At 43.2% G+C, this 20536-nt stretch overlaps 1 protein-coding gene across 1 annotated transcript in view; it reads left to right on the top strand.

The window, feature by feature from the left end:
- BTBD16 (BTB domain containing 16) overlaps nucleotides 1-17282 on the top strand; it is a 46644-nt gene extending 29362 nt beyond the window's left edge. Inside the window, exons 12-17 of the mRNA XM_074960029.1 lie at nucleotides 3798-3889; nucleotides 4774-4856; nucleotides 6014-6091; nucleotides 13130-13228; nucleotides 15340-15528; nucleotides 17214-17282. Of these exons, the coding sequence (XP_074816130.1) occupies nucleotides 3798-3889; nucleotides 4774-4856; nucleotides 6014-6091; nucleotides 13130-13228; nucleotides 15340-15528; nucleotides 17214-17282 (610 nt within the window). The remainder of the gene's footprint in view (nucleotides 1-3797; nucleotides 3890-4773; nucleotides 4857-6013; nucleotides 6092-13129; nucleotides 13229-15339; nucleotides 15529-17213) is intronic.
- Nucleotides 17283-20536: the final 3254 nt, after the last annotated feature.

The following is a 20536-nucleotide window of genomic DNA, read 5'->3' as shown; positions in this document are numbered from 1 at the left end:
GTCAGCACCCCCAATTTAAAAATTATACCAGCACCCCTGGTCTTGCCTCCTCCTGGCCCTGGGGTGTGTGGAGGGGGCCTAGTAAAACAACCTGCAGTTATTCTTCCCAAATTTAATCCAAGGCTTTTCTAGCCCCCTTATGGTGCCACACAGTTTAAGGAGTTATAGCAGAAAGAGGAATTCTTCAACTTGGTGCTAGTCTGGGCTTTCACACTGACTCATTGCATGCTCTTGGACATACACATTAATCTTTGTGCCTCTGTTTCCCCATCTGTTATATTAATAGATTTCAATGGGCATTTTGACTGAGTTCAAGACTTAGCCCATTTATTATTTTGATTAATTCATATCCTGAAATGTGCAGAGAATTTACAAGGAGGCTATGCCTTTCAGGGCCCAGCCCATTAACCTTATTAAATAAAGACTGTGCAGAGAAAACAGGCAAGGCTGGAGCCTACTGTACGTTAAAAAGAACGTTTTATGAAGCACCTATTCTTTCATACCCTAAAAGGGAGCAATTGCAACAAAGACAATTTCTTCTAATGGTTACATGAATTTGCTGTGTGTTAACCTCTTTATTACTTAGGTAGATTCTATTCATATGCAGTACTGTAGCTCAGACAACTTGTTTCTCCTTCCAAACAGATAGAAGTGGGGAAAACCCCTTTTAAGTTCCTTTATCATTTTCTGAGCTGAGATACAGTAACAGAGGAGGCCCAGTCAGCACTGACCTTTTCAGTAGTGGTCAGGTACTTCTACTGATTACAAACATGAATGGTAGGAATTACAACTCGTTTCCAGTCTGTCTGTAATTATCTCTTTAAAAAAAATTGTACCCAACAGTTGGAAGTAAGTGGGAGCTATGGGGGCCAAGCAACTCTGAGAATCAGACCACCGATATTTCCTTTTAAAGCTTCCTTTTATGAGTTGTTGCAGTTGCAAGCAGTGTCCTTCAGACCTGCAGTTGCATTCTTTGCAGTACTGAAGGTTAGGCTGCTGTCAAATATGTCGATGGAGAGCAAGCTATAGGAAATGTGAATTACATAAGAAATTTTTTCTCTTTTTCTTTTTCTCTTACCGGATGTTGATTTGCTTCAGCAGTGTAACCTTCAGTACTGCAAAGCATGCAACTGCAGGTCTGAAGGACACTGCTTGCAACTGCAACAACTCATAAAAGGAAATATAGGGGAAAAGGCATTTTGTCTTATCAAATATAATCTAAGTGATGTGGGTAGATTAGTGAACACTTGGCAACTTTGTTTAGGATACAGTCTGCATAGGACTGTATTCTTCCAGCTTGGCAAGGAAATTATCTTGAAGTACCTAGTTCCTATTCATCATTACATAACACAAGTTGTTAGACATTATATATATATATCCCCTGTGGCTCTCAGCAGGACACTGGGGGTTGTGAAAAGGACAGTGCAGAGCCATTTACGTTGGGTCTGTGCTGCTCCTGTGCTGAGGGAATCCTCCTTCAGCCCCTTGAGACTGATTAATGGTCCTTCTGTGCCCTTAGAGTGATTAATAGGGACTGCAGTGGGGGCCACCATTGGCCCCAAGAAGTTTCATTTGCAAACAGAGTTTTAAAGTCACTTAGAAAACTGTGACTTTCAATATTGTAATGAATGTGCCCTAGAGCAATCTTACAGGCAATTAAAAAAAAAAAAAAAAAAGAGCCATCATGGAGATTGGGCTGTTTCCCCAAATGTTACTGCTCATGAACAAGAAAAATGATAGTGTCACAGTCTCTGGGTAGGCTGCTCCACTGAGACCCTCTTCTCATCCCCCGAGTGCGCCCCTTTCAAGTGGCAGGCCCATGACTCCACTTCTCTTTGGGGCAAGATCCTACAATTCAACCACTCTCTGTCTGTGTCTCCAGGTTATATCCCCTCTTGCCCCCAATACTAACTGTGACTAATTCAGCAGGTCCAACTGGGGCTGGACCCTACCATAGTTTCTCACTGGGAGCTTGTGACAGTATGTGTTTGCAGTGAGTCAGAAACAGCTTCATCAAACAAAATGTGATTTTTATGGACTAAAAGGTACACAGAGCTTGGAAAAGTAGCTTTAAAACAACAAAGACCTATCATGGTATTCCCCTATTTAAATTTAACCTCCATTTATAGCTCAGGCCCATCTGTCTTTTTCCCCATCTCTGAGCCTTCTCCTTCTGTCTCTCCAGGGTATGTCTACATTGTATTGTAAACCTAGGTCTGGGGACCCAGGCATGTGGACTCAGTGTTTCCAAGCCTGCAAGTGAGTGCCCACACTGTGTTGTAAACTTGGGTTTACAATTGCTGGACCCAGGTCTCACAGCCATGCTAACAAGTCTATGCTGCACTGTGCAGACTTTTTAATTGGGGCTGCGGCTTGAGCTGCGTCCACATTGCAAAATGACAGGGTTTGCACTTCAGTGACAACAGGAGTCGGGCTGCGACCCTCACCCCAGCAGGGTCCTAGAACCCAGGTCATGAGTACTTGCTGACCTGTCAGACTGATTTGTGTGTGGACAGAAGTGGGGGTTGGGCTCAAACCTGAGTCAGAGCCTGGGCTTCATGTGCAGTGTAGACATACCCTCAGTGAGTCCTCCCAGCATGTCAGCTTTTTCACTAACACGTCCTGGTCAGCATCTCTGACCATTTCTCCACTCCCTTTCTGCCAGTCAGGGTTTTTGGATCTTTTGTGTCTCCTTTGATTCCAGGCTAAGCCTTGGGAAGAGTAAAACATCCTAGCCTGGACAGAGCCAGCTAGATAACTTCTCCCCCACAGCTGATGGCCCAGCCATTATTATCTCCTTTGAAGCTGTGTACATGATGCTGACTTATCTGTGTCCTTGTTTTACCTTTCCCGCTTGGTCCATCAACAGCCCATGTACGGCCTCCTTTGATTAAACTTTCTGTGTTTGGGCAGGCAACAATACATAACTGAACAGGGAAACTAAAGTCACACATAGTCCTAGAAAGCAATGCAACCACTTTCCCAGTTCATCACATCCGTGATGGTCACATGCTAGGTCAAGCTATTTTAGGTCATTTTTAGAGATGTTTTACATATATTAATTATCATTTTCCTCACCTTCCAATCTCTGTACAGCTGAACTCATGATATTAAGAGCACCTGGCTTCAGAAATGAGGCACAAATAAAAGAGAGAGAGAGACTGAATCAAATTTTAAAAACTGTCCAAACCATTTGTCATTTTTTCTATAGCAAGGAGGTTGGCAGCAGTGTTGCTGGTAAGAGCTTAGTGCAACAACATGGGCTTGGTATGGGCAGGGAAATTTTTGTTTTGAGCAACTCTTGACTCATGGAAAAATAATCTGAGTGTCTTGGGCTGGTCCGTGCCTTGATCTGCCTTTAGTAAGCGACAGCCTGTTTCCAAATGAGTTCTGAGAAACTTGCATGATAATGTTTTCATCTCCTTTTGAGAAGCAATAGTCATTTGAAGCACATTTTTAAAAGTGGACTCACTATGTGGGTTGTTGGTTTTTTTACTTTAAATGTGTGGAATTTGGTGACCATGTGTATCCAAATCTGACCATCAGTACCCAAGCACAACTTCCAAGAAGTCAATTTTACTTTAAAAAACACAGTGAGAGGATAGGAAATTAATCAGTACTTTTTAATTCCTGTGCTATAAAAGTTGCCTTATGAATGGGTCAGATACAGTCCAGCTGAAAGCTAGTATGTTAAGAGGTACATACACAAAACAAAACCTAAATAGTGAAATTTAGAATGTGGATATGAAATCATTTTGGGTTAAGTTAAGTTTTCTGCTACTTTGTTTTGTTTTTAGTTTACCCAAGAGGTGTTCCTTTCTGGAAAGGGAAGCAGGACAGAGATATATAACTGTTTTTCAATCCCTTCGTTTACATGGAATAACTTCAAGTAAGTTTATAGTGTGTTTGTGACCTACGAAGCATTGGCCCACACTTTCAAACTGTCATCTGAAATTACGCTCACAGTAATTCACTGTGTGCAAAAGCCCAATTTATGTACACAAGTGAGCATGCCCATATCAAGGAATTATGCAACTGTCTACCTATCTTACATAGGCACACTTCTTTTGCACACACGCAGAATGCATAGTGACAGTTAAAAGTGAAAACTCCTACTCTCCTACAAGTGAGCCGAAATCAATATTTCAGTGTTTAAAATTGGATTTCTCTGAAATATATGAAAAATATTGACCCTTGAAATGTACACCCAATGGGTGAAGGACAAGTGAATAAGGTGATATTGAGAGCCCAGCAACCTTCCAAATCAATGTAAATACTTACCTGTGTGGTATATATTTTATACAAATCTAATCTAACGTTTTTGTTTCCATACCATTTTATTGGATTTTATCTAAAGATGCACCCAAATCCCGGGAGCTGACCATGTTAATATGTGCCAATTTCATAGCCTTATACACCCCATGTGGATTAATCCTACCACAGGGTAGGGATATGAAAAAAATGCACATTTGGATGCAAGCAGGAGCTATTAATATGCAAGTGTCAGTCTGCACACGAACATGTGTATCATGACCCTGACCACTGAGACCATCCCCAGAATGCCCCTCCCTAGCTCCTTTTGTGGATGATTTGCACAACAACCCTTCCGTGAATTACGTGGGGAGTCTGAAGTGAGTCTGGGTGATGAATTTTTAGTGGACTTCTATATTCGGATCCTCCCACATTGCCATAACTGTTCTCTGTAATGTGTCTGCTTTAATTCCTTTTAATAATACAATTTTATTTGTCAAACTTTCCCCCCAAATCCCAAAGGTAAGCATCTGGAGGATTTGCGGCAGATTAACTTCCTCCCGCTGCCATGGCTGACACAGATTCTGTCCCACCATTACCATGCAGTGAGTTGGTATGCTTCTACATTGTTCAAAAACTGAAAGTGTTTATATGTATATATTCATTGGAGCTCAGACGTTTTCTTATATTTTGTTCTGAGGGAGTGCCTCAAGGCCCCAGTTAGGATATAGGCCTCATTGTGTCAGCCAGGTAATGTACAAATGGAATAACAGATGATCCCTGGCTTAAAAATGCCTGTAGTCTAATTTTTCCTATGTAAAATTGCTTTGCTTTGGCAATCTTTGCTTCTGAGCTTAAGGCATGATAGTGGATAATATGATGGTTTTTTATGCTGTCATACACAAACACCCAGCTACGCTTTCTGAGAGAGTCTGTTTCCATTAGCAACTTCTTAGACACTTCTATTGTTTTGCTATTCGTGGGGGTTTTTTCCACATAAGCAGATGGGGACAAATTCACACATGGTGTAAGCAGGTACATCTCCCATTGAAGTCAATGGCCTTGCAAAATGGGAAGAGGAAGACAGAGCACAGCTGCATAGAACTTGGACCGTTACTGAGGATGTTCTGCTAGTTTGCACTGATTCCCGCTCCCTTAGGAGTTTTGTTGCAATTGGCTGCCCAGGTCAGCAGCTACATATCTCAAACGCATACTTTCTGAGGAGGGAAAAATGTGTAGGGGAGTTAATGCTACTTCTAAAAGAAAGTACTGAAATAATAATGAAATAGAAACTTGAATCAGAACATTTTATCATAACTTTCCACAACATAAATATACTCCACTTCATTAAAAAGATCTTTTTTATATTATGGTCCTGATTCTCCATTGTCTTGCACCTTGTGTAGATTTTTATACCTGTGTAGTAGGTGCAAAATGCTACTATTCTGCTTTGGTACCACTTTACACTCACTTTTCAATCACTTGGCACAGGTGTAAATGACTACACAAGATGCAAAACAGTGGAGAATTGGGTCCCATGTCACTAATTGCTCAGTTGTTCCAAACCGCTAGGAAGAAAAACTGTACAATCTACCATACATTGTCAATTTAAATATAGGATACTCGTTCCTATGAAGATTGCCTCACTGAGAAAGCAGCAGAAACAGTCATAACTTCTTTGTGCCTAGCTTTGTGCTTCTTTTATATAATATATTGAATCAATGGACTTCTTCAAATGGGGCATATTTTCCTTTCCCTTCAGCTGGAGAATGGTGGTGACATGACATTGCAGAGAGATTTTTCTATGCAAGCTGTGAGATTTGGTCTGCTGCTTAAACAGGTATGTAACAAAGAAATCAAAACTGTCCCATGGGAGTCTCTAGGCTTTGGTGTGTTTCTCAGTGGATACCGGTATTTTTACTCACGTACTTTTTATTGTAAAAATGGCAGCTGTTTTCAGATCTGTAATCTATTTTAAATGGGAAAACAAATCAAGGAAGATGACCTACATTTGTTAGTCTAGTTAGTTTCTTTGTTAGGACAACGAAAAATATTTTAAATAAATGAGACAAAGTAGTGTGACAGACCCAGACCAGTGGGGTACAGGAGTCTGGTAGAAGGCAAATATACTGGCCACTGGATGAATAGTTTTCTGTTCCCTGAGTGACCAGAACAAGGGTTGCCCTAGAGCAATCAGGAACCTGCTAGAACCAATTAAGGCAGGCAAGCTAATCAAGGCACCTGGAGCCAATTATGAGCTTTTTAGAATCAATTATGGCAGGCAGACTAATCAGGACACCTGGTTTAAAAAGGACCTCCCATCAGTTAGTAGGGGGGCACGCAAGGAGCAGGGAGTGAGAAGGTGTGCTGCGGGAGGACTGAAGAGTTCAAGCATGATCAGGCTTCAGGAGGAAGATCCTGCAGGGGGATAAAGAAGGTGCTGTGGGAAGGCCATGGGGAAGTAGCCCAGGGAGTTGTAGCCCAGGGAGTTGTAGCTGTCATGCAGCTGATACAGGAAACATTGTAGACAGCTGCTATCCACAGGGCCCTGGGCTGGAACCCATTCTCCAACTCCTGATCGGACACAAGAGGAGTTGACCTGGTCTGTGAGAAACATCAGAAGGGAAGGTCTTAATTGGAAAGGGATCTGGCCTGTTCCTGACCCACTAAATGGGACACAGAGACTGTGGGAATTGTTCTCGGTTTACCCCATGCTGGCCAGTGATGAGGTTAGCTGAGTGGATGGAAGGTTTGAGCCACTAGCAAAAGTGGCCAAACTGAGAGCTGCTGGGAATCTCTGAGGCGAGCAAATCCACCAATAAGCGCAGGACCCCCCAAGGCAGAGGAGGAACTTTGTCACACTGGTGTGAAAAGTGGGATCAGGTGCACCGCGTTGTGGAAAAAGGAGGGTGTTTTTTAAAAAAAAAAAAGAGGGAGAGGGTTTATTTTTTTCTCCCCCACCACAATGCATGGTGTAGTGCAGGCACTGATATGAGTTAACAGTGTGCCCTTGTTGCCAAGAAGGCCAATGGCATTTTGGGATGTATAAGTAGGGGCATTGCCAGCAGATCGAGGGACGTGATCGTTCCCCTCTATTCGACACTGATGAGGCCTCATCTGGAGTACTGTGTCCAGTTTTGGGCCCCATACTACAAGAAGGATGTGGAAAAATTGGAAAGAGTCCAGCGGAGGGAAACAAAAATGATGAGGGGACTGGAACACATGGGGATGTTTAGTCTTCAGAAGAGAAGAATGAGGGGGGATTTGATAGCTGCTTTCAACTACCTGAAAGGGGGTTCCAAAGAGGATGGCTCTAGACTGTTCTCAGTGGTAGCAGATGACAGAACAAGGAGTAATGGTCTCAAGTTGCAGTGAGGGAGATTTAGGTTGGATATTAGGAAAAACTTTTTCACTAGGAGGGTGGTGAAACACTGGAATGCGTTACCTAGGGAGGTGGTGGAATCTCCTTCCTTAGAAGTTTTTAAGGTCAGGCTTGACAAAGCCCTGGCTGGGATGATTTAATTGGGGATCGGTCCTGCTTTGAGCAGGGGGTTGGACTAGATGACCTCCTGAGGTCCCTTCCAACCCTGATATTCTATGATTCTATTCTAAGCAGTGAGGAGGCAGTGAGGCTGCAGCAGGAGACCAATTGCTTGTTAATGGACCAGGCCACCCAAGACCGTGCTATGTTGCGGGAACTGGTAAACCAGGTGAAGGCTCTTCCAGAGCTGAACTGCAGCCATGATGGGACACGGGTCATATGGGCCAGCAATTGGCTGTAGAAAATGATGCAGGAGGATGACATAGAGGCATACCTCCTGGCCTTTGAGAGGCCAGCCATACGGGAGGCTTGGCCCCAAGAACAGTGGTCTGGCATCCTCGCCCCATTCTTGTGTGGGGAGGCCCAGAAGGCCTATATTGATATGTCTGAAGAGACTGGGGCAGACTACCCCCAGCTGAAAGCAGAGATCCTGGCCAGTTCTGGGGTAACGACCGTAGTGTGGGCCCAGCGATATCACAAGTGGAGGTATCAGGAAAACAGAATCCCGTGGTCCCAATTATATGACCTCATCCATCTTGCACGAAAGTGGTTACGAACCGAGTCTCAGAGTCCAGAAGAGATACTAGAGATTCTGGTCATTGACCAGTACATGCGAGGACTACCGCCAGACCTTCGCACCTGGGTAAGCCAGAGCAACCCGTCCACCTACAATGAGGTTGTTGCACTGGTAGAGAGGCAAAGGACAGCGAGGGAACTGACCCAAACAGTTAAAGAAGAGGTGCCCCGAATTAAACTAGTGGCACCGACCCCCAGATCTCAATCAACTGAGTCCCCAGGAAGGCCCAGGTGGAAAAAGAGGGGGAGTGAAGGCCCACCAGAGGCCACCAAAAGTCAAAGCACTGAGAGTGAAGAGGATCGTGACGTTAGACTGCCCAAACCGAGAGACCAGGGAATGCCTAGGGCCCCATACAGATGTTACGCTTGTGGGGAGGGGGGACACATAGTTGCACAGTGCCCCAATGCTGAGGAGTCTATGCAACATAACCTAGGCAACCAGGAAAACCCATGCTCCCTAATTCACATTGTGGGGGTTGCATTAACCCCACACAAATATACCAGGCCATTGAGGTTAAATGGAGCAGAGACCACAGCACTGATTGATTCGGGGAACACCATCACACTCATCTCAGGAAAGCTCGTGAAATGTTGTCAGTTACTACAGGCAAAATGCACAGGGGTGACATGTGTCCATGGGACGATTAGTTACTACCCCACCATCCCGGTAAAAATTGAAATCCAAGGGAACGCTACAGAGGAGCAACAGGTGCTCATAGGGAGGGACTTCCCAGGATTTGATGACTTACTCCGAGTAGGGGGATTGGAGAAAGGGGAGGACCCTGAAGCTAGTGAGGCATCCACGGTAGACTATCAACTCCCAGTTTTCTCCGAAATTTCCCCAGACATTTTCTCCACTCCCAGGCGGGGCAGAAAGAAGAAAAAGGAAAGAAGGGCAGCTAAGGCTTTGGGAACCCGAATACTGACCCAAAGCCAGAGGGTCGTTCTCATGGGTAGGCGGACCCAGGCAGCTGAAAAGGAGGCCACCCAGGAGGGAGAAGCACCTGAGCCAGACCCCAACCCTAATGCCTCCGAACCGGCAGAAGCAATAGAGACCCATCCCCTAGAACTCGGGCAGACCAGCCCCAGGAGGGAACATTTCGGACGGGACCAAGCTGAAGATCCAAGGTACGACAACATTAGGAAGAAGGTAACAGAGATAGATGGGATCCCCATGGAAGGGAAAACCCAGAGACCCAGCCCCTACTTCATTATAAAAAAGGATCTCCTGTACTGGTTTGCACCAGTACAAGGACAGAAGGTAGAGCAGCTCCTAGTGCCTCACAAACACCAGAAGGCTGTATTAAGCCTTTCGCATAGCCATGTTTTGAGAGCCATTTAGGGGTAGAAAAGATCCTGGCAAGGGTCTTATGAAGGTTCTTCTGGCCCGGGGTGCACAAAGAAGTGCGGAGATACTGCGCCTCCTGCCCATAGTGTCAGCTGCACAGTCCCCATCCCCACTTGAGGGCACCTTTGGTACCCCTACCCATCATAGAGGTCCCGTTTGAGCAAATAGCCATGGACCTAGTGGGACCCCTAGAGAAGACTACCCAGGGCCACCAATATATATTTGTCATTCTGGATTATGCTACATGGTATCCAGAAGCTGTCCCCTTGCGGAACACAGCCTCTAAAACAATAGCCAAAGAGCTAGTGGGGATCTTTGCCCGAGTGGGGCTACCAAAGGAGATACTGACGGACCAAGGAACCCCATTTATGTCAAAACTAATGAGGGACCTATGTGATCTACTCCACATGCATACCCTGAGGACTTCGGTCTATCATCCACTGACCGATGGGCCGGTAGAAAGGTTCAGCCGAATCCTGAAGGCTATGATAAGGAAGGTGGTAAGTCGAGACGGGAAGGATTAGGACACCCTACTACCATACATTATGTTTGCCATCCGGGAGGTACCTCAGGCCTCAACTGGGTTTTCTCCCTTTGAGCTTATTATATGGGCGCCACCCCGGAGGCAACTTGGACATAGCCAAGGAAATTTGGGAGGAGGAGCCCAATGAGGGGAAGAATGTAACTGAGCATGTGTTACAAATGTGGGACTGGATCGCACGGGTCACTCCCATTGTGCGGGAACACCTAGAGAAGGCGCAAGAGGCCCAATGAGCTCAGTACAATCGCCAAGCCAAAGTTCAGCAGTTCCAGCCCGGAGAACGAGTAATGGTGTTGGTACCCACAACAGAGAGTAAACTTTTGGCCCAGTGGCAAGGACCCTACGAAATAGCTGAACCCGTAGGGGAGGTAAATTACAAGGTGCGACAACCAGGATGTTGGAAACAAGAGCAAATATATCATGTCAACGTTCTGAAACCCTGGCATGCACAGCTGTCTGAAAAGACCTATCCCAGGAAAACAAATCCTCCGAACAGGTGAGGGTGTCTCCCAATTTAACGCCAGACCAGAAGAATGAGGTGTCTGAGATGATCTTCCGGAACCAAGATGTGTTCTCGACAAAACCGGGTCGAACAACCGAGACATATCACCACATCATCATGAACCCTGGGGCCAGAGTAACAATGAGGCCCTACTGGGTGCCAGCAGCCAAAAGGGAGGAAATAAAAGCAGAAGTTTAAAAAAATGCTGGAGTCGGGGATCGTTGAAGAATCCCACAGTCAGTGGTCCAGCCCAATCATGTTAGTGCCCGAACCTAATGGCACCACAAGGTTTTGCAATGACTTCCGGCAACTGAATGAGGTATCCCAGTTTGATGCGTACCCCATACTTCGCATAGATGAACTAGTGGACAGTTGGGGCAATGCCCGGTACTTGACTACCCTAGACTTGACAAAGGGGTACTGGCAGATTCCCCTTGCCGAAGATGCAAAGGAAAAGACTGCGTTCTCTACACCAAAGGGTCTTTTCCAATATAATGTCCTCCCTTTTGGACTACATGGGGCCCCAGCTACCTTCCAGTGCCTCATGGACAAGCTGTTACGCCCCCATAATCATTATGCTGCTGCCTACCTAGACAATGTGGTCATTCATATCCCAGACTGGGAAACCCACCTAGAGAAGGTGGAGGCAGTCCTTGATACTTTCAGGTGAGCTGGCCTTACAGCAAACCCTGCCAAGTGCACCATAGGGTTTACAGAGGCCAAATATCTTGGCTCCATTGTGGGAAAAGGTATGGTAAAACCCCAACTGAATAAGTTAGAGGCCATCCAAAACTGGCCTCATCCAAGTTGCAAGAAACAAGTCCGGGCATTCCTAGGTGTGGTGGGGTATTACCCACGATTTATCCCCCATTTTGCCACAAGGGCAAGCCCTCTGACAGACTAGTGAAGGCCCGTGGACCTGATCTGGTGAGATGGTCTGACGCAGCAGAGAGAGCCTTCACAGACCTATGGACTGCCCTCTGCAGTAACCCCATACTGATAGCCCCAGGCAGGCAAGTAAATCAGGACACCTGGTTTAAAAAGGACCTCCCATCAGTTAGTAGGGGGGCACGCAAGGATCAGGGAGTGAGAAGGCGTGCTGCGGAAGGACTTGAAGAGTTCAAGTGTGGTCAGGCTTCAGGAGGAAGATCCGGTGTAGAGGGTGGGCCTGGGTTCCCCCTATCTCCCCAACTCCTGATCGGACACAGGAGGAGTTGACCTGGTCCGTGAGAAACACCAGAAGGGAAGGCCTAAATTGGAAAGGGATATGGCCTGTTCCCGACCCACTAGGTGGGACACAGAGACTGCGGGGATTGTTCTCTGTTTCCCCCATGCTGGCCAGTGATGAGGTTAGCTGAGTGGAAGGCAGGTTTGAGCCACTAGCAAAAGTGGCCAAACTGAGGGCTGCCGGGAATCTCTGAGGCAAGCAAATCTGCCAATAAGCTCAGGACCCACCAAGGCAGAGGAGGAACTTTGTCACAGTAGAAATGCTAGATGATGTGTATTAATTCAAAATCCTATTTTTCATTGTATTCATGGACCCTGAAAAGGACAGAGGGTGAGCTGGGAATGAGTTGACTTCAATAGGCATTGTATCAAACCCTATGTAAATTGACAGTTATCTATCTAATGTATAGCAGTTGCAGTCCAATTCCAAATAGGCTAGTGTCTACAAGACAAAATTCACTGTCATAATTGTCTCTGAAGTAGTCAGTGACTGAATGGACCTGAACACCACTCTCAGACTGAGACACATGCGGGAAGAAGCTTGCACTGGCGCTGCCAGTGCTGCATGTGTTTTGTGCGGTTAAATGTCTACCTTACAATTCTGAGGGCTTAGGTAAGGCTTAAGTAAGGCATTGGCCTTGTCTTGGCCCTCTGCACTGTGGTGAATTCCACCCTGGATGAATAGAAAATTCATTATATGTTGTAATCCAGACACAACAGAAGGCCTTCCTTCCTGCTCTACCTTTCCAGGCTAAGCTCCTAATGCTCCTCCATCCCAGTTGCCATACATATTGGAGACACTTTGGTTTTGATGAGCACATAGAGGCAAAGAATAATAAGACACAGACCCCAGGCTTCCAAGAGACATCCCCCTGAACCTAAAAGTCCCCCCGCCTTAAACGCCCCCTTACAACTCTTGTGGATCTAGAGCATTATAATTTTTAATGTCTGTATTTGATTTTCATTGCACTCCGCTTATAGCTTTCCACTAGTTTAAATATAATTTCACAGCGACTGCATTTTTTCTTTTACATGACAAGCAAAATGAGACATATTTTTCCTAATAATAATTATTTGTGATTTCTGCCCACATATTTTTGAGTTTACTTTGGAGAGAGTTTTTCTTTTTTAATTGTCCTTTAGGAGCCACGATATCATGAAGAAATAATTTCCATGTATGGATTCTTCTTTGAGATAAAAGCAATCAGACATGAAGCTTCAGCATACAGCTTTTACATTCAAGTAAGATAAAAGCACTACTTGCCTTATGTGAATTCTGTTTATTATTTATGTGAATATTATGTTTGTTTATTATCTGTTTATTCTGTTGCATTATGTAAATTCTGACCTTGCTATAAGGTAAAAATTTTGGTTTGAGGAGGTTGAGGTTGAGAATAAAGGCAAACAAATGTAGAGTGTGGGATAATACAAGCATCATAATGCGTTTTCTTTCTTCTGACTCCAAAATGATTATTCACGTGTCTCTGCACATGATGATTTTAACTAGAATCAGAAGTGGGAATACTAAAATACCACAAACAAAAATATTCACTCTGTATTTTAAGGTGTCAGTCAATAATCAGGAAATACTGGAAAATCCATAAACAGCTTATTCTCACGTGATTTTCCTAGCCCAGTTTTGAGAACATAAGTAGCTGACAATCTGCATGAAATATCAGCTGTGTCTCCTGCCTAATAAAACATGTCATCTCACATGTTCTTTGTGTGGTATCTTCAACGGGGCATAGTAGAATGGACATAATCTGGTACTTGGTATAGATTCTAAGCCTTTTTCTCCTAAAGGGCAGGTAATGCTCAGCATAGTCTTTTGGAAAACGCTAATACTGGTAGTAAATTGCATAATAAGATGCTGACTGAAAAGTGTTTCATAGTGTACGTGTTACCATTTTAATTCTTCCTTCCTCCTGTAAGAGTCTGGTTTTAATTAGATGTCAGTTAAATGCCAAAGTGAGAACTTCTCTCCTAGCCGTTTTAAAGTGCTTGGTTCCCTTTGTGTTTGGTGGCTTATTATAGACTTGAATCAGCAATGTGGTGGTTTCATTTGTTTAGCAAAATTAACGTGGTCAGTAACAATTTCCTGTTTAAATAAGTCTTAGAACATATTGCTAAGTTTGATGTTTATAAATACTGTGGGTGCAGTACAGAGGACATAATCCTGCAAGTCTTCTGCATGAGGAACTCCCATTGCTTCCAGGTGATATAGGGCATGATCCTACAAAATTCCCACCAAAGTAAACAGGAGTTCTATGCTTGCAGGGTCAGGCCCATGATTAGAAATGAAAAAGGTACACTGAGAAGTGAATGTAGTAACACTCTGGTCATGCCCCCTCCCATTCCTGACCTAGCCAGACACTGGGAGCTGATAGAACAGGTGACATAGGAAACAGCTACACTTGCGCTATACTAGGTGGGGACTTCCTTGAGCTGGGGAGATCCAGCAATTTTCCAATCCCTTTTTGCCACTAAACCAACACAAAGGGGGCCAAATTATAGTACAGAATTGAGTCTATCGTTTATTTTCTTTTTTTTCATGGAAATGTAATGACTTTTCATAGGACCAAACTCAGAGCTGGAATAAACCACCACTGACTAAAACACCACTGACATCAATGAAGTCTCATTCATTTACACAGCTCTTAGTTTGGACCATAGTGCCTTTCATCCAGAATGGTTACAAAGCGCTTTAGAAAGTATAGGTCCAAATCAGCAGTCCTTACTCAAGACAAATTCCTAGTGATTTCAAAAGAAGTTTAGACACAGGAAAGACTGCAGTACCAGGTCCTCTATACAGAGAAATCATTTCACTCATCACTGAAACATGTCAGTTGTTTAATAGTGCATAAGAATCTGACAGAGTACAGCCCCTCAGATCAAGAACTGAAGAATGCCTTGTCCATTTGAAATTACTAAAGCAGTTTTAGGCAGGCAAGGGTAATTACCAAAAATTTGGCTCATGAGATATTCTCCACTCCTACTGAAAGTGCCATAGAAACATTAATAATCAGAGCTTAGTTTTACATCTCATCAAGAAAGCAGCATCTCTTGAGGGCCATTTGTTTAATAAAGAATCAAGAATAAGAATGTCATCAATTGACTCACCAATATAATTCCATTCAGCCTCCAGAAACAGATTTTCTTGGAGGTCTCCCATCCAAGGAATGGCCTGGTCAGTTCCTGCTTAGATGGGTACTTGCTGTGATCCTGAAGATTTAAATCTCAAATACCAAGTGAAATGGATGAATATTTGAGTTGGTTCTCTAATAAACAAATGTCATTACTACGACATTGCATATTACAGATTTGTAACTGACTTGGATGCAATGTCTTTTCAGAGAGTCAAACACACAGACCAAGCTTTATCTTTTTTTACTGCTGAACGTAGCCCTGTCAGCCTTAGACAGGAGCGAGAAGTTAAATATGAAATAAAAGCACAGTGCCTGATGGAGGGGAAATGGAGGGAATTCAGTACTGATCAACTTACCCAAAAGTTTGGCATTACCAAACCATCCTGCAAAAGCCAAGTAAGTATTTGTAAAAAATATAAACTCTGCCATGCGTAGTCTTGCTATGTCCAAAAGTTGATATAGCATCCATGTAAAACAAGCATTCCTCACAATCAAAAAGCTCAGACACTGACAGGATACTCTTTCAGAATGATACACAAGACTGAAAAACCCAGTAGAAATGTGTGTGAATTTCAACCTATGAAATGCTGACAAATGCTTTAGAAACACTGGACCTGATCCAAAGGCCATTGCAGTCAATGGAAAACTTCCCATTCTGATTTTACATTATTAAATACCGATGACAAACATAATGGCATTTGTGCCCAAAGTGAAACACTTTGCCACTGATAGGAACACGCAAGGTTCTGTCTGCAAGTACCTCTTAGACATCACCACCAGTGTCTAGCAGTTTGTTTAAACAGCTGCCTCATATAGACTGCTGACTTGCGTTCCCTTTTGGCATATTTATTTCTTCATCCTTTTCCATTTATCCTTGGCAATCTAGGTATCACAGTTAACTAACTTGGGGCTTCCTAATGGTTACATAGTATTTGCAAAACTACAGTTGGTTTATATGGTATCAGCTTAATCTTCTTAAAGTTTAAATGTTTTGGTCCTCAATGCCAATATTTCTAGCAATCCAGTCATTAACTCGAATCATCTCCATAAAAAATGGTTTTATCTAGGGTTGATTCTGGGAAGTGTTGACTGCCCTCAACTCCCTCTGAAATTAGTGGAAATGGAGGGAGCTCAGCCCCTCTCAGAAGTGAAAAGCATCAGGCAGAGATGAGGCCTAATGGAAATTCTTAACTGGTTAACCCAGCAAAGTAAATCACTCAGGTAGTAGTAACAGTCTATGCAAACCAAATGTTTAAAATGGTGAGTGTATTTCTTTCCTTAATCTTACTTCAAATGCAGGTTAAACCAAAGCCATTCACAAAAGGAAATTGGCCAAATGATGTTGTGTTACACATGAGCAACCAGGTTGTGGATGTAACTGAAATCAGAATTTATGCTAATACTTTGTGTTTATATAATGCCTCTGATCTGAGGATCTCACCATGCCTTATAAACATTAATTAATCCACAGCCCCCCTGTGAGGTAGGTTACTACCTCATTTTACAGATTGAGGCATGGCCAATTTAAGTGATTTGCTTGAGGTCACAGATGGGGTTAGCGACAGAGGTGAATGAAACCCTCATGTTCAGACTCCTAGTCCTGTGAACTAACCACTAGACAAAGTGGACAAATACATGTATAGTGGTATTAGTACAGATTATACTCCACTAACAAAATACCATGTTCCTGTGAAAACATGGGAATAGGTTGTTCCATAGTTAGATTCTAGAGCTCCCTTTAGCAAAAAGTCATTTAAAAAACATTTAAGGTTCATCATCAGGCTTCTAGGTCATGACTTTTCGCGTCTTATTCAGAAAACAAAAGTGCCTGTTCACTCTGCCTTCAAAACCCAGATTCCAGGTACAGATAATATATCCTTTGCCCCCTCCCAGGCAAGCACAGTGACCAGATTTACCCCGTACTCTTTTAAAGGGAAACTGCCTCTTCAGTAAAAATTCAAAGAAACAGTTTTGCAATTTTTCTGCTGAACCAAGCACTAAACATGAGTCATTTTGTAGTTAACTAATTATGGTGTTAGATAAATACTCCAATGTTAATTTTGGTTTGGTTTTGGGTGTAGGTCTTGAAAGCACGGATACCATCAATTCCAATTTATGTGACATATGCTCTTCTTTTTCCATCATCTTGACTTGCGAAAAGAAATAAGCACTAGAGTTTTCTCTCGGCTGAAAACTGATTTCATCACTTGATATTATCAGCAGAGGCGAATCGTGTATTTTAAGGGTACAGTGTGCTTAGCCAACTAAGCACATTTGTCATAGTATGAAAATAAACTGCAACCTTTCCTTGTGTCATTCTCATTTCAGGATTAAATTCAATCAACTGCCTGTTTCTGTTACCCATAAATTATAACTGCAAATTGGCAATTTCTATTTGATTCGACATGGACTCAAATTACAAAATCTGGCTCTAGATTTCAAACTGAAAGTTTGGGGGTGTTCAGACCTGGGTTTCCCATGGTGTATTTCGAGCTTCCCATTACTGAATAATACTTTCCAAGTTGGCTGCAACTATATGAAAAAGCTGTTGCTTCTGCAAACCATGAATGAGACTAACGTAGGTCACTAGTACCAATTAATCTCTACAATTTCCACATACCACTTCTGTGCTCTACATCACCCCTAATCCTTAGTCAGATCCCTGGGTGCAACAGTGTTGGTGCTTGCGTTCTAGTGCAGAGTTTTCATTAGCTTTTGTGAACTGGAAATAGCTCTTCAGTGCCATCCAATCATTTTACCAACTCCATTCATAATGGACAAAAGACAATATACTGGCTGAAAACCTGGCTTTGTTGAAGTCAATGGGAATTTTGTCACTGACTTCAATAGCACCAGGATTTCACCCACCCACCCACACACACTCTGGCACTCTTATGCCATGTAAAAGGGCTGCCTGGAGCAGTGGAAAGCCCTGTATCCAGATAAGACAGGATTCCCCCACCACAGGTATTGTGGAAGACAGCTGGAAGGCTGCATTCCAAGAATTTCATTGTAAGCCTCTGTACAGGACTGGGGTAGAGCTGGGGTGCGGCAGCACCCAGCACTGTGGGCAGCAGAGCAGCCTAGAGCGGCTGCCAGAATTCAGAAAGGCCCCCAGAGCAATCTAAGATATGTCCTGAGCCTTTCCAGCCCCCAGAACAGCCCGGGAGCAGGAGTCCACAAAGATGGCTTAAAGCTGACCCCACCCCTTCCTCTGGGCAGTGCGTCCTGTGATGCACCTCTTAGAGGTGCAGCCCAGAATCTGAACCTTGGTATTTAGTCAGCTAAAATCAAATGTAATGGATCTCATCTAATCTTATTAAATCCACAAACTGAGTCTAAACTACATGTTTAGGATGTTTAGGAAACTAGGATGTTTCCAGCATTATCTGCTACAATGAGAGTTTTGCTTCTCTCCCACAACAGTCTGCTTTAACATACCTCTTGATGAGAATATATATTCAAGATACTTTGTGTAGCAGTAGTGACTTGGTTTTCAGGTTATTTACGTACAGTAAAACAACAGCTGCTGTGGTCTCTAGGACAAGGCATGTGACTTGAAGACAGTAGGCCAATTCTGCTCTCATGAACATCGGTGTAGTCACTCCATGTTCAACCTACTCACTCTCAGGTATTAGTCCTGGCTGTGTCACTGACTCACTCAACCATTGTTTACACCACAAACTTTTTCCTAACCTTTCCTACTGTGGTAACCAGTGGTTCAGCTCCACCAATGGTAAAAGCAATGGGAGCATTAGTGTAGACAAGGTACTATGATCTGCTGGTGTTTTAAGCACTGTGCCACGTAGAACTGAGAAAGGTAAGGTGACAAGGCACTTAAAACACGGATGGCTATTCTACACTAGCACTCCCATCTCTGAAACCCACTGGTGGAACAGAACCACTAGCAGAAACAGGTTACAGTATTGTACACACTCATAGATAAAATATAGGCAAAAAATGTAACATACCTAACCCACAGAAGTAGTCAGTGTCAGAACTGGGATTCCAAACTATGGATGAGATCCTCATTCCTGCTCCAGCCTCTTTACTCTAGCTAAAAGGCTCAGAGCATGGAAAACGCTCTAAAAGCCTCACTTCCAGCTGGGAGGTGATTCCCCTGGAACAGAAGCTATGACAGTTGTAAGGCTGTGGAAAATCCAGACAGCATTGCTATCCCCTAGGGCTCCCTTCATTTATATAGGGCACCAGAGCTAAATTACACTGTGGGCTTCTACAGCCCTTTCAGAAGCCCAAGATCAGGAGGGTGGTAAGGGTGGCTTAAAGCCACTTTATCCTTCTCCCCATAAAATGTGAGATCTGTATTGTTTATCTCAGAGGGGCAGCACAGAACTTCACCCCAAGAGTTCCTTGTGCCCCATCCTGTGATCAGACAACTAGCCCATGTCTGTATGAAAAATAAGAGACTGCTAACAATTATGAAATCATGCCATGGGAGAATAATGTTGCTTATTTGTCAGAAAATACATCTCTGAGGAGTTTTGTTTGATTCTCACACACACTGTCCCCATTATAATCCGTCGCTTTATGAAATGTGACCCAATGGCATCTGCAAAGTTCTTGGCATCTCGAAACAGCTATGAATAGATCACTCTATATTTCTGATTAAGCCACTTCATTTGTAATTCCAGTCAGACTTGCATTCCTGTAAACATATTTACTCTCATGATTTTTACTACATAAAATGCAATTTTCTTGCAGTTATGGGGGCAGGAAAACATTCTTTTTAAGACCGTCTGCACAATTCTACAGCATGAGGTTTATTTTATGTTGGCTAATACAAAAAACAGGCAGTTCCATGTGTATTTTGTCCCTACACAAAATTTAAAATATATATATAAATATTTCAGCTATCTTATATTTTTGCAGTCCCTTCTGTAAAAGTATACCCAGTTACCAGATGGCTAAGTCTTTCACTCTAAACTTTTTCTAAGAATTCTACAATAAATCCTTGTTTAGTTATCAAATAGTGAAATATAAACATTGGCTCATTTTAATGAATCATCTTGTTACTGAAGTGGTTTCTTCCATTGTGATCCAATATTTTATCCATTATAGTTTCTTTATGTTCCCCTTTATCCTAAAGAATTGCCTAATGAGCTAAAATAAAAATCAAGAAGCATTTGTATTTGGAAAATAGGGTCTGCAGCAGGGATGCAGAGAGCTGGGAGACAACTGGGCACACACGCTGATCTTTTTCCACATACTCGTAAACAAAAATCTTCATTAAAAGAGAGTTAAGGTTGAATGTGCACATCAGTGGAGTCCAGCCAACACCCTTGACAATATTGTAATTTCTTTACAAAAAATTCACACTTAATTTAAAAAAAAAATTACAAGGCCAGAGCCTCTGCCCTCCAAATTCACTTTGTGCTACTGAAGT

This window comes from Natator depressus, chromosome 7, assembly GCF_965152275.1.
Source record: "Natator depressus isolate rNatDep1 chromosome 7, rNatDep2.hap1, whole genome shotgun sequence".
NCBI lineage: Eukaryota > Metazoa > Chordata > Testudines > Cheloniidae > Natator > Natator depressus.
This window is presented reverse-complemented; position numbering and strand designations above follow the sequence as displayed.